The sequence below is a fragment of the Galleria mellonella genome, unplaced genomic scaffold, assembly GCF_026898425.1.
Source record: "Galleria mellonella isolate WM207_F2 unplaced genomic scaffold, CSIRO_AGI_GalMel_v1 utg132, whole genome shotgun sequence".
Taxonomy (NCBI): domain Eukaryota; kingdom Metazoa; phylum Arthropoda; class Insecta; order Lepidoptera; family Pyralidae; genus Galleria; species Galleria mellonella.
The window spans coordinates 15,152-31,202 of NW_026441989.1; the positions used below are offsets into that span (position 1 = coordinate 15,152).

The following is a 16,051-nucleotide window of genomic DNA, read 5'->3' on the forward strand; positions in this document are numbered from 1 at the left end:
CTGAATTCCAGATGTATTCATTACGGTGGGCTAACTGATCTGCCTTTATATTATCACCTATTATACCTCAGTCGGTATCTTTTCTAACCGTCATATAAAACAAATTTTCAAATAAATGAAGAGCTTTTATATCATTAAAGTGAATACGTAATGCATATTTGAAAGGAAATATAAATTCACATTTATAATTAATTTCAAATATGCATACGAATGAAACACGGAGAAGCAGACGTAGAGATTAAATGCAAGTCGATTAATGATATGTTATTATGAATTTTAACATATTAAATGTCACTGAAAATGCAGAAGAAGCCATCGATGATAATGGAATGGTTACCCGTCTGCGCTATTCATATACGCTGATGAAACTAAAATGAGATGCCTTTTCATTGGTCAATCCTGATCATTTCCCTCACCGGTTGCCTTGCCGGCATATAGGGTTAGCGCAGACGGGGTTATCATCCATTAAAATTCATAATAAAAAATCTAACCTAACCAAATCAAATATAGATAAGAAGGTTTTATTTCTTCGTCGACTAGTATTCCTTTATACAGGTACGTCATCAAGTTTTGAAATATTTTTATTTCGATTTACATAATAATATTTTTAATTGAAGAAATTTACTTCAAAGTAATCTCTAAGTCAGAAAGTAAGCCAGGCCATTTGTTATGGGATTGTTTACCACAAACAGTTCAGTTGTCTCAAAAGAATCATCAAAATCGATTTAAAACTGATGATAGCATTGCGTGTACTATTACTACTTATAGTTTAAAATCTATAAGGGAACAGATGAACATACGTTCTTACATACAAACTTACACGTTCAAATCATAACCTTCCTTTTTAGTTCTTCATAGTTGAAAAAAAAATTGAGTGGGTAACAATTTTTTTTATTTGTCGTTTTGCTAAAATAAATTCATACCTTTATTAACTTTCCAACCGACTTCGAAAAGAAGGAGGTTTTTTAATTCGGTTGTATTTTTTTTATGTTTGTTGTACCTCATAACTGCATCAGTTGTAAACCGATTTGGATTTTTTTATCCGAAAGATATACTTAGAGTTTGGTCCTATAGAAATTTATAAAAATTGATTCAGTACATAATTTAGTTTTTATATCAAAATAAATAATTTTGTAAAAAAATTTAGTAGATTTTTTTAGGAAACACACTCTTAATCGTTATACTCATATGTAGCGTACAAACCAACTTTAATTTCACCAGTTACTCTAAATATGGACTCAAAAAAAAATAAAAACATAGAGTGTATGTCCATTAAATCTTAAAGATAATTTATAGCTACTAAAGACGTATACTCCTGTACTTTTTCATAGAATTAGGAATAATTGCTCTAACAGATTTATTGAAAAGCTTATCGGAGTCGGAAAACCGATCAATTAAATAAATATACAATAAGTACTTTCTATTTTTATTATATCAATCGATTGGGTCAATGTAAAAACCATTGGAAGGTTTTATTTAAATCGAAGGGTAAAACAATAAGAAAATGTAAGTAGACATCGTTCACTTTTATAATTCACTATTATCGAACGACGTAATTTTGTACGATTTTACTGTCTGGAATTTACAATGTAATAAGATATAATAATTTAATACTGTATCCACAAAAAAGTGCTAATTCGTAGCAAAACCAATTTTTTTTTAATTCAAAACTAAACCACTAAACAGGCTTTGATAAAATTTCTATGGGCTCAATTTGAAAGTATAGTCTTTCAGATAAAAAAATAATTTTCTGAATCGGTTTGTAAAAGACGGAGTTATGAGGTAACAAACGTAAAAAAATATTTAGATGTGAATGTAAAGTGCCGCACACAAGCCCATAGGGTTTAAATGGTACTAAAATTCTTAACTTTTTTGTATGTATTTGTATTATAAATAATAATGATATATTTTTTTCCTAATTATGTTCCCGATACAGGCATTATCTGGTTACAATTTATTATAGTAATATTACGTAGATCCTATTTATTATCCAATAATTAAAAGAATCTGTATATAAGAGAAGAAAGCGCAAGGTATTAAGCTACTAGAGAGAGACTGTACAAAAGTCGATTGCTTGGGTACCTCTGTCCCACTCGTGTTTCAACCGTGAAGCAGTTGTGTTTGCATGGCTGTGTTTCGGTTTGAAGGGTGGGATATGGCGTGAATTTACTGGATACAGAGGAATAACATCTGAGTCCTCAGGAATGGCAACGCATATTGGGAGTATCATGGGCGAAACAGTAGATAACTCTGTTATGTTTTTGGTACATGTTAAAAAACAAAAATATAGGCGACGGTTAAAAAAATCTTAAATCACTTTCCATCAGGTGGGCCGTCAGTTACAAATTATTGTTTGATTCTATTTATATCTAAGTTGTATAAAAAAAAATCTATCCATAGAATCCATACAATTGTCTACATTTTGTTGTCATGTAATATCATGATTATAGAATATGTAATATTCGAGGTACAGTAAATTATAAAAGCGCTCATTAACTCCATTACAATTTCATCTTTCTACATGACTTTGATATCTTACAAGGTCTAACTTTGTTACATTAATAAATTGGAACGCTTTCAGAGCAGATACCTTGTTCTTGGATTTATATATAAAATAATAAGATATACTCGTATTTTACTTACATTACGTGGCTCGTGTCTATTATATTAGCTGTTTTTATTCAGTCTTTTTTGAGCTACCTGTCGAGGTTTTTCCAAGAGTCTACAGCATGGAGTTCTTCAAAAAAGAAGTAAAGAGATTTCGTCAGAGTCGGTAACGCGCACGTAATGCATTGGTAGCGCAGGCGTTCATAGACTACGGTAACCGTTGACTATCAGGTGGGCCCTATACTTGTTTGCCATTACAGTGGCATTAAAAAATGACGCTTTATAAAAAATAATGCCAGTTAGTTTTAATTATAAATCTATAGTTTTAAACCCACTACAATAAAATGGAGATTCCCTATAAGACCCCATATTTATTATTATCGATATATTACATGATTTTTTTCGTCACATACCCTTTTTGATCATTCTTTTTGTAATCTACAAGATTTATTCTCATGTTAATATGTTGTAATACCATACTGAATTTATCACGATTGAAATGTTCAACCGACTTCAAACAAGAAGATTATCAATTTGATTGTATTTTATTTTTATATTTGTTAGCTCATAACTCCATCGGTTGTAAACTGAAGTCTTTTTTATTCAAAAGAATATATTTTCAAATTAGATCCATAGAAATTTCATTAAAATCGCTTCAATTTTTAGTTTTTTAAATAAATTGTTTCGCCAGGAATGAAGTCGGTTTTTTTTTGTGGAACAATATCTGTTATAGAAATAGAACCTACCTCGTTTACTATGCGGCCTAATCAGCGTGGCAATCATCATCACCTCAGGTATTATCTGTCCACTGCTGAACATTGGCCTTCCCATACACTGTCATAAGGTCCGTACCTTCTACCACTGACTTCCTGCAATGCATTTGAAGTCGTCACCCCATATAGTGTAAGGTCAGCGAGGTAATAATAGACAAAAATGCTTTTCTACTATAATGAAACTTATGTTTAGCCTGAATTCCAACAGAAAGTAAGAGGCATATATAAAAAACACCTCAAGTCTACGCTATATATATATATATATATATATATATATATATATATATATATATATATATATATATATATATATATATAAATTTTATATATGATTATTTTACACAAGTTGTCATCTACATGAAAAAAATCTGTTATATTTACACAATAAATCATTAATTTCTCTAACAGAAATATATAAAATGATTTTACAATTATCAGAATGCTAAATGTTTGTTAATATAGCTTCATAGAGTATAAAAAAAGAAAAAACCTGCTGTAATAAATCAGAATTGTTTTGTCCTTGGTTGCATTTGGTAAAATTCCGTTAAAGCTTCCATTTGTGCGCTCTCGACAAATCGCTGCGGCTTTACGGATCATTTTCTCGCGTACGGCGAAACTTATTCCACGGTGAAATTATGAACGAACCTCTACTTTTATTCAGGTACATTTTAACAAATTTAAATCAAATCAATTGTTTTTTTTTTTTTGTACATATTATGCTATATATTCGCCATTTTTTTTGTATGTATTCTTTCTCTTATCGATAGTTTTTACCAGAGGGAGACTTTGTCACGCATACAAAAGTCGTTTTCTTGGGTACCTCTGTCCCATTCGTGTTTCAACCGTGAAGCAGTTGTGTTTGCATGGCTGTGTCATGGTTTGAAGGGTGGGATATGGCGTGAATTTACAAGGTACAGAGGAATAACACCTGAGTTCCAGGAATGGCAACGCATGGGGGTTATCATGGGCGAAACAGTATACTCTGTTATGTCCATGGTGCTGCTCATGTCTATAGGCAACGGTTACTACTTTCCATCAGGTGGGCCGTCAGCTTGTTTGCCGTTCTAAGTTGTATAAAAAAAAGTCCAATATAAGTACATGAATAGGTATATCGAATAATATCAAAAAATGTTGAATATCCTATAAAATACATACAAACTTAAATCACATCTAGATGTCAGGCTAACACTTGGATATTTTGATTTCATTTATATTTGTAGTAGACATAAAATTGTATTGTATTCATGTTGCTTTGGAAAAAAAATTCAGTTTTACTTTTAATAATACGTCATGATGATCAATCATGATCATTAGCATTATTTCACTTTGTATATATAATAATATCTGCTGTGTAGTCCCCGCATAGACATAGGCAAAACGGTTAAGGGATGGGCAGAAACGTCCCTCTTAAAACATCACCAAAGCCTAGTTGCATTTGCCAACCCGCCTGGCAAGCATGACAACTAATGGAAAACAATAGGATGAGGCCTATATTCAGTAGTGGATAGTTAATGATTAATATGCTATATAATAATAATATTCTAGCTGTAAAATTAAATATAGTGACTGGTAAATATAATCTCATCATATGTATATGCTTTAAACATTTCCGAACGCAACATGCTTCTACCCTCCTTACCTATCCATATTTCCTATCAAATCTGGGATCACATCGGGGGGTAGACGGATAAATTAAGTCTATAATCCAACTGCGTGTCGAGCTGATCGAGTTCCGCCAAGATCACAAAAAAAGGCTCCACCAGTTGCGAATTAGTCAATCAGCCGCGATCTCCGCGCAACTTACAGTGGTATTTCAGCGAAATCAACATAAGTGTTAGATATTTAGAAGAGAGAACGAGAACGCGTACAAAGACCTACACGCGGGGACTACGTGAACCAGGTTTGTCCTTTACCCTTCTTTTTATCCAACATCCTTTCCTTGGTCCTTCGAGCCGGATATCCTCATCCTTTATTAAATCTAAAAATCATCCATATTTCATCATCAAAATCAAAAAATCATCCTATAAATTTATTGCGTCATCTTTTTTTTTTTGTTCATATTAACCCCCATTCTATATTTAATTGTACGTGTCATTTCCATTCAAATTGCCTTGTGGTCAAATGACACTTCCTTTTGGTATTTAATTGTTGGCGACACTGAATATCATAGAAACGTCATCAGAGCTGTCAATATTCGATCAATTTCAACTTGTCATTTTATTTTGTTTACATTTATATTTCAATTTACCTTTGCATATAAAATTATTACTATTTCTGAAAATAAACACTAAAAACAATGGCTAATATAAAAGCGTATATCACCAATTGTGATCGTAATTATAAAAACATGAAAATTGTGTATGAACTGGCAGGTAAACTTAGTCAAAGCACCAATATCACTCCTCAAGAACGATCTAGTTTTCTAGTTCGATATAAGGACATTGAACGTTTTAGGCAACAATTTGAAGAAGCTTTTACCATTATTATGTCTAGTCCAGAGGCTATGAGTGACAAATCTCGCGAAGAATTAGAAGTTAGGTATTCAGCCTTCATGGACATGTACTATTCTATTCAAGTTTTACATAGTTCATTTGAAACAAAAAGTAGCAATAGTACTCAACAAGTATCAGTTAAATCAGAACCTGGCATACATCTTCCGAACATATCCCTAAGTAGGTATACAGGTGTGTACACTGAATGGCCAAATTTTATTTCTATATTCAATAGTTTAATACATAATAATGATAGCTTGAGCCCAATTCAAAAATTGCATTATTTGCTGAGTGTTTTAGATAAAGAACCACTTTCTTTAGTGAAACATTTAGTAATATCTAATGAGAACTACAATGTTGCTTATAATCTATTAATTGCACGCTATGAAAACAAGAGAGTGATCGCTGATAAACATGTAGAAGCAATTCTTAACTTACCAACTTTAGCACAGTTATCTTTAAAAAATTTAACCAAGTTTGTTTACACTATAAAGGAAAATACTCAAGCCCTTAATGCTCTAAACATAGATACAAAATCATGGGATTTTCTTTTACTTCACATTATTCTCAGAAAATTGTCCCTTGAATTAAGAAGTAAATTTGAATCTCAAGTAGATGCTAGGAGTATACCATCATTTAACAATTTAATTACATTCTTAGAAAATCAACTATATATTTTAGAAAATTTAAATACATGTACACATAAGGCTTCTACCAGCAGTTCATTGACAGTTGTTGAATCCAAACAGCTTAACAAAAATAAACCTTATATGGTTGTGTGTCCCTGCTGTCAGGAAAATCATAGTATATACCATTGTTCCAAATTTGATGCAATGACTCCAGAACAAAGAAAATCCTTTGTTTATCAGAATAAATTGTGTTTTAATTGTTTACGGACTCATCACATTGCTAAATGCATCTCACGTAGTGTATGTGGAGTATGTCATGGCCGTCATCATACAAAGCTACACATCATGTCTAATACAGTAAGGCCTAATCCAACGGAAGAAGTTGCTGTGTCCACATTAGGCTCCATCATGCAACTTCAATCAAGTAATGATGAGCGACAGTTTACTATGATATTGGGTACCGTTTCTGTTTGTGTACGGGATGTCAATGGGCAATATCATTCAGCCCGTGCATTGATAGACAATGGTTCCCAAGTTTCTATTATATCTGAAAGTCTTGCTCAGCAGTTAAGGCTACCACGTACACCGTCGAGATGTGTACTTGGATTAGGTGCTTCATCAGCCAAGCAAACTAGAGGTACAATACATTGCCATATAAAATCGGTACATGATTCCTCCAAATTCATTTCTACTGACTGTTTAATAATGAAACGTATAACAGGTAATCTTCCTTCTGTTGAAGTCAACTCTTGCATCATGGATAAATGTAGAAATTTAGTTTTAGCGGACAAAAACTTTTCAGTTCCAGGACAAATAGATCTTCTTTTGGGTATTGACACATATAATCAAATTCTGGATGGCAAGCGGTGTAGCCTGGGTGATGACATGCCCACTGCACATTCATCCTTATTCGGTTGGGTTATTATGGGCAGAGCACCAGCAGCATCACAGCACTCTTATAGTGTAATTTCGATGGCCTGCACAGGTGATCCTTTCTTCAATCTTTCTAGGTTCTGGGAGTCAGAGGAACCTCCCAGCCAGCCTATACGGGATCCTGAAGATATTCTTTGTGAAAAACATTTTACTGACACCCACACGAGAGATGACACAGGTCGTTTCATTGTACGGTTACCATTCAAAGTAGATCACAAGCCTTTGGGAGAAACACACACTACCGCTTTAAAGCGATTTCATAATTTAGAGCGCCGCATGTTAAAGGATGACAAATTGCATGAATTATATGTAGCCTTTATGAAAGATTACATTGAAGCTGGCCATATGCGTGAAGTATCAACTCCTGTTTCAAGGGAGCGATATTACATTCCGCATCATGGCATACTACGAGAACATAGTAGCACCACAAAACTTCGTGCTGTATACGATGCTTCGGCCTCTAGCTCCACTGGTGTTTCCCTCAATCAGATACTTATGTCTGGCCCCAAACTTCAAAAAAGTATTGAAGATATAATTTTGCGTTTTAGAATCCATAAAGTTGTCTTCACATGTGACATAAAACAAATGTACCGCCAGGTACGTATGCATAATGAAGATTGTAAATATCAAACTATCTTCTGGCGTGCATCACCTGATGAGCCGCTGAAGCAATATGAATTGATCACAGTAACATATGGCGTCACCAGCTCTGCTTTTCAAGCTATTCGTGTCATTCATGAGCTGGCTCACATAAATTCCAGCCAGCATCCTGAGGCTTGTAGAGTGTTGCTAGAGGACACATTCGTAGACGACGTTGTCAGTGGTTCTCATAGTTTTGACTCTGCTCAGCACCTGCAACAAGAACTTGTTAACATTCTATCTCAAGGCGGCTTTGCTTTACGTAAATGGTCTAGCAATTCAAAGGAGTTTTTGGAGTTGTTTGCTTCAGATCACTGCGAGCCACCTTACCGTTTCGAAGAGCATGGTGATAATGTTTACAAGATTTTGGGCATCGAGTGGAACGCAAAAACTGACAGTTTCATTTATCGTGTTTCAAATATTAGCGACGTCATGACAATGCGTGGTGTACTTTCTAATATTGCCAGACTTTACGATCCATGTGGATTCCTTGCGCCTGTCACTTTCTATGCAAAGCACATCATGCAACAATTGTGGGCAAGTCAGTGTGGATGGGATGATCCTCTTCCTCCTGCCATACAGGAAAGTTGGTCAGAGCTAATTTCAAATTTTCATCAACTCGATAAAGTATCGATACCACGTTGGGTAATCACTAATCAACCATTGGTTTGTCAGCTACACGGTTTTAGTGATGCGTCTGAACGCGGATACGCTGCGTGTGTCTATCTGCGCGTCCAGAATGCTCATGGTATTTCGACTCAACTATTACTCGCAAAATCGCGTGTAGCACCTCTTAAACAAAAACTTACCATTCCAAAATTGGAATTAAACGGTGCACTTTTACTTATACGTCTTACAAAACACGTATTTGACATCTTAAATGTCAAAGTCAAAATTAGTAGTGTTGTTGCTTGGTGCGATTCAAGTATAGTTCTTTCATGGCTTAAAACTTCTCCTCATAAACTTCAAACGTATGAGGGTAATCGTGTATCCCAGATTCAAAATCTGTTTCCCGATGTTACATGGAAGCATGTACCGTCCATGATGAATCCAGCTGATCCAGCCAGTCGAGGTCTCAGTCCTGCTGAATTAGTTGATCATCCTTTATGGTGGTGTCCAAAATGGCTTGAGCTGGACGACTCAACATGGCCAGATAACATTCCTGACCTAAGTGAAGCGGAATTACCTGGCATGAAGTCTTCACCGTTTGAAGTCTATGTGACTCAGACGGTTGATGAATTTCCTGCTCTTACAAAATTCAGCTCGTTTCCCAAGTTACAGTCTGTGGTAGCTTGGTGTAAGCGCTTTATTTACAACCTGCGTAACTATTCTCAACGAAGAACTGGACCTCTTAGCGTATGCGAGTTGAGTGCAAGCACGCACACTATTGTCCGGCTAGTTCAGTCTTCGGAGTTTTTGGAAACTTCTAGAAGGTTACGTGAGGACAAACCTCTCAAGGGTTGTCTTTTAAGGCTCAACCTATTTCTTGATCAGGACGGCCTTATTAGAGTTGGTGGAAGACTTATCAACTCAAATTTACCCTACAACGCAAAGCATCCGCTTCTACTTCCAAAAACTCACCATGTAACACGGTTAATAATCGATCATTATCATCGTATTTTTTTGCATTCAGGCTTAAATTCCCTCATGAATTTATTGCAACAAAATTATTGGATTTTATCAGCGCGTCGAATAATCCGCCAACAAATATTTCGTTGCCACAGATGTTATAGATCTCGACCTAAGTCCATTGAACCATTCATGGGAGATTTGCCATCTCATCGAGTGACGTCGTGTCGACCTTTTGAAAAAGTAGGAGTCGATTTCGCAGGTCCTTTTTCCTTAAAGACATCTCGAATTCGAAACGCCAAATCTGTTAAATCATATCTTTGTATTTTTGTATGCTTTACGACTAAGTGCGTCCATCTAGAAATTGTTTCAGAGTTGTCCACTGAAGCATTTTTAGCCTGCTTTGATCGATTTGTTTCTCGTAGAGGTCTTCCCAGCGACGTTTTTAGTGACTGCGGTACTAATTTTATCGGTACTCGAAATTATTTAAAGAACGTAACTCAGCACATTAAAAATTCACATGAAGAAATTCACAAACATTTAGCACGTCAACAAGTAGTTTGGCATTTGAATCCTCCCGCCAGTCCACATATGGGCGGTTTGTGGGAAAGCGCCGTGCGCTCTGCCAAGATTATTTTAACTCGAGTTATCGGCGATCGCTCACTGGTTTTCGAAGAATTAGCTACCATTTTTGCCAAGGTTGAAGCTGCATTAAATTCGCGTCCTTTAGTCCCTATAACTAATGATTCAAACGATTTGGATGTTCTAACACCGGGCCATTTCCTCATCGGTAAACCCCTTCAGGCATTGCCTGAGGAGGAAATGACAGAATCTAATCTTTTAAAACGATGGCAATTAGTTCGTCAAATAACTCAGCATTTTTGGAAACGTTGGCAAACCGAATACCTTCACACATTGCAACAACGACCCAAATGGCTTGCTAGGCTACCTAATGTCCAAGTAGGTGATTTGGTCTTGCTAAAGGAATCCGCTTTGCCACCGCTTCGATGGAAGACAGCCCGCGTAACAAGGGTTTATCCAGGTTCTGACGGCACTGTTAGGGTGGTTGAATTAAAAACTTCAGCTGGTAGTCTACTTCGTCCAGTAACTAAAATTTGCCCGTTATTATGCCAAGCCTAATTAAATCAATGTTCTTATACCATAGAATCATAGCTTCTAGTAGTAGTGTATTTTAGTAGTAATCAAACTTATTATTATTATTATTATTTTTTTACTTAAGCCAATGTTTTTAGAAATCCTTGACTCTCTTATTCTTATTTATTATCTAATTTGCTAAAGAGCCTGGTAGCTCTTTGGGGGCGATATGGTAAATATAATCTCATCATATGTATATGCTTTAAACATTTCCGAACGCAACATGCTTCTACCCTCCTTACCTATCCATATTTCCTATCAAATCTGGGATCACATCGGGGGGTAGACGGATAAATTAAGTCTATAATCCAACTGCGTGTCGAGCTGATCGAGTTCCGCCAAGATCACAAAAAAAGGCTCCACCAGTTGCGAATTAGTCAATCAGCCGCGATCTCCGCGCAACTTACAGTGGTATTTCAGCGAAATCAACATAAGTGTTAGATATTTAGAAGAGAGAACGAGAACGCGTACAAAGACCTACACGCGGGGACTACGTGAACCAGGTTTGTCCTTTACCCTTCTTTTTATCCAACAGTGACCATGGGATTTTGTGACGTACAGTGCTAATAAAAACACAGAGAGATACAGGGGTGGGACGTGGCAGTGAAATTATAGGATACGTAGGTACCTTAGTCCTCGAGAATAACAACGCAAGAAATCCCTTTTATGGAATAATTCTGCCATTGTACTAATTCTTTTCTTAAGTACTCTGTTTCCTAGAATTTAAGACTTTACTGTACAATAAAGTGTTACAAACAAACAACGCATGAAGGATATAATATTCTGTTATGCCCATGATACTGTCCATATTTATAAGCGACGGTTACCACTTTGTAGCAGGTGGGCCGTTACTTTGTTTGCCATTCTAAGTTGCATAAAAAAAGATTTACTTAATAACGTTTAAATGATTGAATAAATTAAAATGAAAAATTTAATATACGAAAAAATATCATTTGTTTTAACTTAACACATGAGTTACTATATTATAGTATCACACTGCCATTTTTGCTGACAACCTGTACATATAAAATTGATTGTAATTATAAAAAATAATTATACTGACGTCTGAAGCTAAAGTCTCGGGTAAACAGCTAGTGGGGAAATATTTTAAACTTAATAAGGCACCACTTTGGGAATTGGTAGCTCGTATGTAGTTTCCCACGTTGGTGTGCAGAGAAAATAGTTGGCAACTCACTATAACTTGTTACAAGAGTTATTAATTAAGTTACAGTAACCGTTATAGAACGGGTAATGAATACGGCAATGTTACGTTTATTTATGTTATAGTATAAGACGAATTATAAAAGCGAATAAAAGAAAAAAATATATGTAATGACTAGCCGTTTCCCTCGGCGTTACTCGCTTGTATGTAGTCCCCGTATATCATTCCCATTGGAACTCTTCACGAATCCGGTTTTATATTGTACTATACATTTAAATGATAATTACGTACCTAATACCTTCATAAAGTTTCAGCCAATTATTTTATAGTTATTTTATAGCATTTTATATGTAATTCTTTAGATTGATATAACTTTTTTTATCTATAAACCGATTGAAATATTACAAACACTAAAGTTTAAGTGAAGTAAACTACAATGTATTAATAAAAATCGCGTTGAAATCGGTTAAACCGTATTTGAGATTATCGTACATAAACGTACAGACTAACAGAAGAAAATTCTAAAAACCATTGTTATGGGTTCTATCGCGTTCATAAAGCTTCTTATATATCTTCCAAGTACTGATAGCGACTAGTTACAATTTTATTATAAGTATTGATCGATTGATGATATGTAAATTGGAATAAAATTCCTCACTATCCTAATGGACCTAGGGTAAAGTTAGATGAATATACATAGTATGTTTATACAACTTGAAATGGAAAATAAGCTTATGTAAAGCTTATATGGTATGGGTACAGGACTCACAATTTTTTATCGTTGCTGTATTTTTAATTTACGTATTTTATATCCTAATATGTTCAATATACCCAATATTCTTAATTTTATGTAATGCTAAAAATGTTTGTTTAACCTTCTATTCATAAACCTAGCACATACTAGTATTATTCATACCTACAACTTTCAACCCTATATACTAAGCCCATATATTACTAAGCTTCGTATTTGGCACAATGCCTATATTTGACCTGGCACCATAGCAAATTTTTTGAAGCAACCCAGTAGTAGATACCTGTTTTCTAATGTAGTGTTATTTATTGAAATGATTTATCAACGATAAAACCATAGGACCTGTATTATTTGTAATATTAAAAAAAGTTATCTAAATATCTATTTTCTTGTATGAACGAATAAAAATAAATAACACTGTATGATATTTTTACATAAAATACACTTTTATTTCAACCTGTTTTTAAATTATAATCCTCAACTTCAAAGATTGAACCTTGAGAATTGGGATAAAAGTACTATATTTGTTATTACAGGTTTGATACATAGGTTTGATTGTTGTATAAAAGCCTAAAAGATATCAAATTGATCCTTAGCTTTTTGACAGCATAGCGAGGAACCTAAGAGTTTTGCAAATTCATATGTATTTAGATTCGTCATCATCATTCAGCCATTATCCGTCTACTGTTAAACACAGGGTTCTCCCATAGACTACCATAAGAAATGGTCCTGAGCCACGTGCATCCACTAACTCCTTGCAATCCATTTAAGGTCGTCACTCCATCTAGTTGCCGTACAATGCGTTTGCCCTACGGGGTCGCCACTCAAGAACCTTTCTTCCTCATCAGTTGTCGGTTCTTCGAACTATGTGACCAGTACATTGCCACTTCGGTTTGCTTATCTTTCGGGCTATGTCGGTAACTTTGGTTCTTTTGCGGATATCCTCGTTTCGGTAGTTGTTTCAAATGAATTGTCTCTTGCTTTGTTATTCGAAAAGCATCTGAAGCAGTAGTCCGGTACTCATACCAGAAGTATAGAAGTCTCCATGAAAAGGTGCCCCCTTAACACGAGTAGTAGAAGTTAAGTCTATAAATTTAAATTGATCTGTAAAGTTGACTCGTGTTTACTGAAACAAAATATATTTGCCTACAGAACTTATAATTTTGGTTCGTAGTATTCTACAATTCTAAAGCCTCGGATTATACGGTTTTAGCACCTAAAACGGCAAACAATGGACATTAATTTCCCCTACTATATACCCATAATACCCACACCGCTTAGACAATGCTTTTAATCCAGATGTTGGTACCTGCCCCGAAGAGCTGATGGATCAAACGGGGTCGAGTGCCAAGATGATTGATGACTATCTTCAACTCGCAATAGAAAGAAATGGATGTGGCAACTTACTAATTTGTCAAAGAAAAAATAACAAACGGTAGAATTGTTAAAGGCAAAAGTTTAAATTTAAAGGAAAATACAACCATAGACACGGGAAAGGTAATATCGATGTGTATTGATGATCATAATTTGTACGAATTATAAAAAATATACATAGAAATGAAACAAGCTGACGTCTCATTTGATGGGAAGTAATACTCGTGGTCTATAGATATGAACACATAAAGTACTGTGACGCCGATGGTATCACTCATTAGGTATGGGTATTATCAGTACTGCTGCAATATCTTTCTTAGGACATTGATGGTGGAAAAAAGGTCATCACTCGATTCCATATCGCCTATATTAGTCAAATATCTATATTGATTTCAATAAGATTCTTCATTTCTTTATTAAATAGCCATTGTAATAAAATTGTAACTAAATGATGTTTAAATAACAGAAATAGAAATCAAAGTAATAATTTTTGAGAAATTCTGTCTGAGTCTGTCTGTATATTTGTTTCGGCATCACACAAAAACTACCGTACCAAATTGGATGCAGTATTCACAGTTGTATTCCAGAAGATCTAATTTAAAAAATTGGTATATGTTCTATCTTAATATACTATCTATAAATGGTCTATTGTGTTGATATCATACTTCTGGAATTCACGAAGAAGTGGGCAAAAATGCTAGTATTTCATATATCCGTTATTAAGCCGATGTACTATAATATATATATATTCCCTTCACAAGTTGTCATGCCCGAGGATTATGACCTTATGCTTCCTTATCTATCTATCTTCTATCTATCATAGTATAAAATAATAGTTATTTTGGAGAAAACTTTTGAAGGATTAAATGTAATGTTTATTATTTGTCACTATACTATTACTTTGTCCAACACAAAGTGTGTAATTACCGTCTTTCATAAACTCATAATTTAACCTGTATCTAATATCGTATCTTTTTTTATTATGGTAAATAACAATAATATTTTTTTATGAAAATTAGAATGGCAAACAAGCTGACGACCCACCTGATGGAAAGTGGTAACCGTCACCTATAGACATGAACAGTATCATGGATATAACAGAGTATACTGTTTCGCACAATAATAATAAATAGCATATCTATAATAACAAATAGCAGGATACAAAGGAGACTACATCAAATAATAACATAAATATTTCGTACATTAAGTGTAACAATACTATATTTATTTTGTTTTTGTGTTTGTATTACAATACAATTAAAGTATATCTTTTTTATTTGTTGCAGGTAAATACAATGAATTACTCAAGCTGAAGTGTCAGACGAATTACAAGTACAATCTGTATTTCTTTGTGAGCTACTACTAACTGTAGTGGTAATAGCTTATACCATAAAATGCAAAAACAACTTACTGTGTATAGTAATTAGATCCAAAATTACGGACACGGATAGAGATAATATCACATCAGCTATTCACTGTCTTCTGCATAACACTGGCTTCGCCCTATTGGAAGGTTTTGCCAGTAATTGTCACCCTTGGCAACCATAGTTAGGATTTGTTAATGTTTTAAGATGGATGCTGTGTCCCCATCCTTCAATTATTATGTTCCCATAGTCGCCTCTTACGACACTCACGGGAAAAAAAAAGGGATGGCCTATTCTGTGTCGGAACTACACGGCAACGATGTAATTATAAGAAAATAAAAGCATCTAAAAATTAAATTCTTTTTGGATATGATTTTGGATTTAATTAATAAATAGAACATTGGACTCACCATTTGTACAAATTTTATTGCGCAATAAAGTATAAATAAATAAATAATTAAACAATATTCAAGACCCTAGAGAACTTGAGAGATTAAAAAGGTATTAGCGTGGGTCTCTAATGCCTTTTTTTATTTTCATTTTCTGATTTTTAAGTTACTTAGTAAAAGCGTATACTATTGAATTTCTCATCTATTTTAATTT

General features: G+C 34.4%; 1 protein-coding gene across 1 annotated transcript; it reads left to right on the forward strand.

Annotated features, from left to right (window-relative positions):
- The first annotated feature begins 5,676 nt into the window (after positions 1-5,676).
- Positions 5,677-10,782, forward strand: LOC113521478 (uncharacterized). Its single transcript, XM_052903068.1, has 2 exons — positions 5,677-9,657; positions 10,135-10,782. The coding sequence occupies exons 1-2, from the start codon at positions 5,677-5,679 to the stop codon at positions 10,780-10,782; spliced, it is 4,629 nt and encodes a 1,542-aa protein (XP_052759028.1).
- The last annotated feature ends 5,269 nt before the right edge of the window (positions 10,783-16,051 follow it).

What these genes read in the sequence shown, in the direction of transcription:
- LOC113521478 (XM_052903068.1), top strand. Translation starts at nt 5,677, where the DNA reads ATGGCTAATATAAAAGCGTATATCACCAATTGTGATCGTAATTATAAA. An exon ending in TACTTCCAAAAACTCACCAT is followed by an intron (nt 9,658 to 10,134) that starts GTAACACGGTTA and finishes AATTATTTAAAG; the next exon opens with AACGTAACTCAGCACATTAA.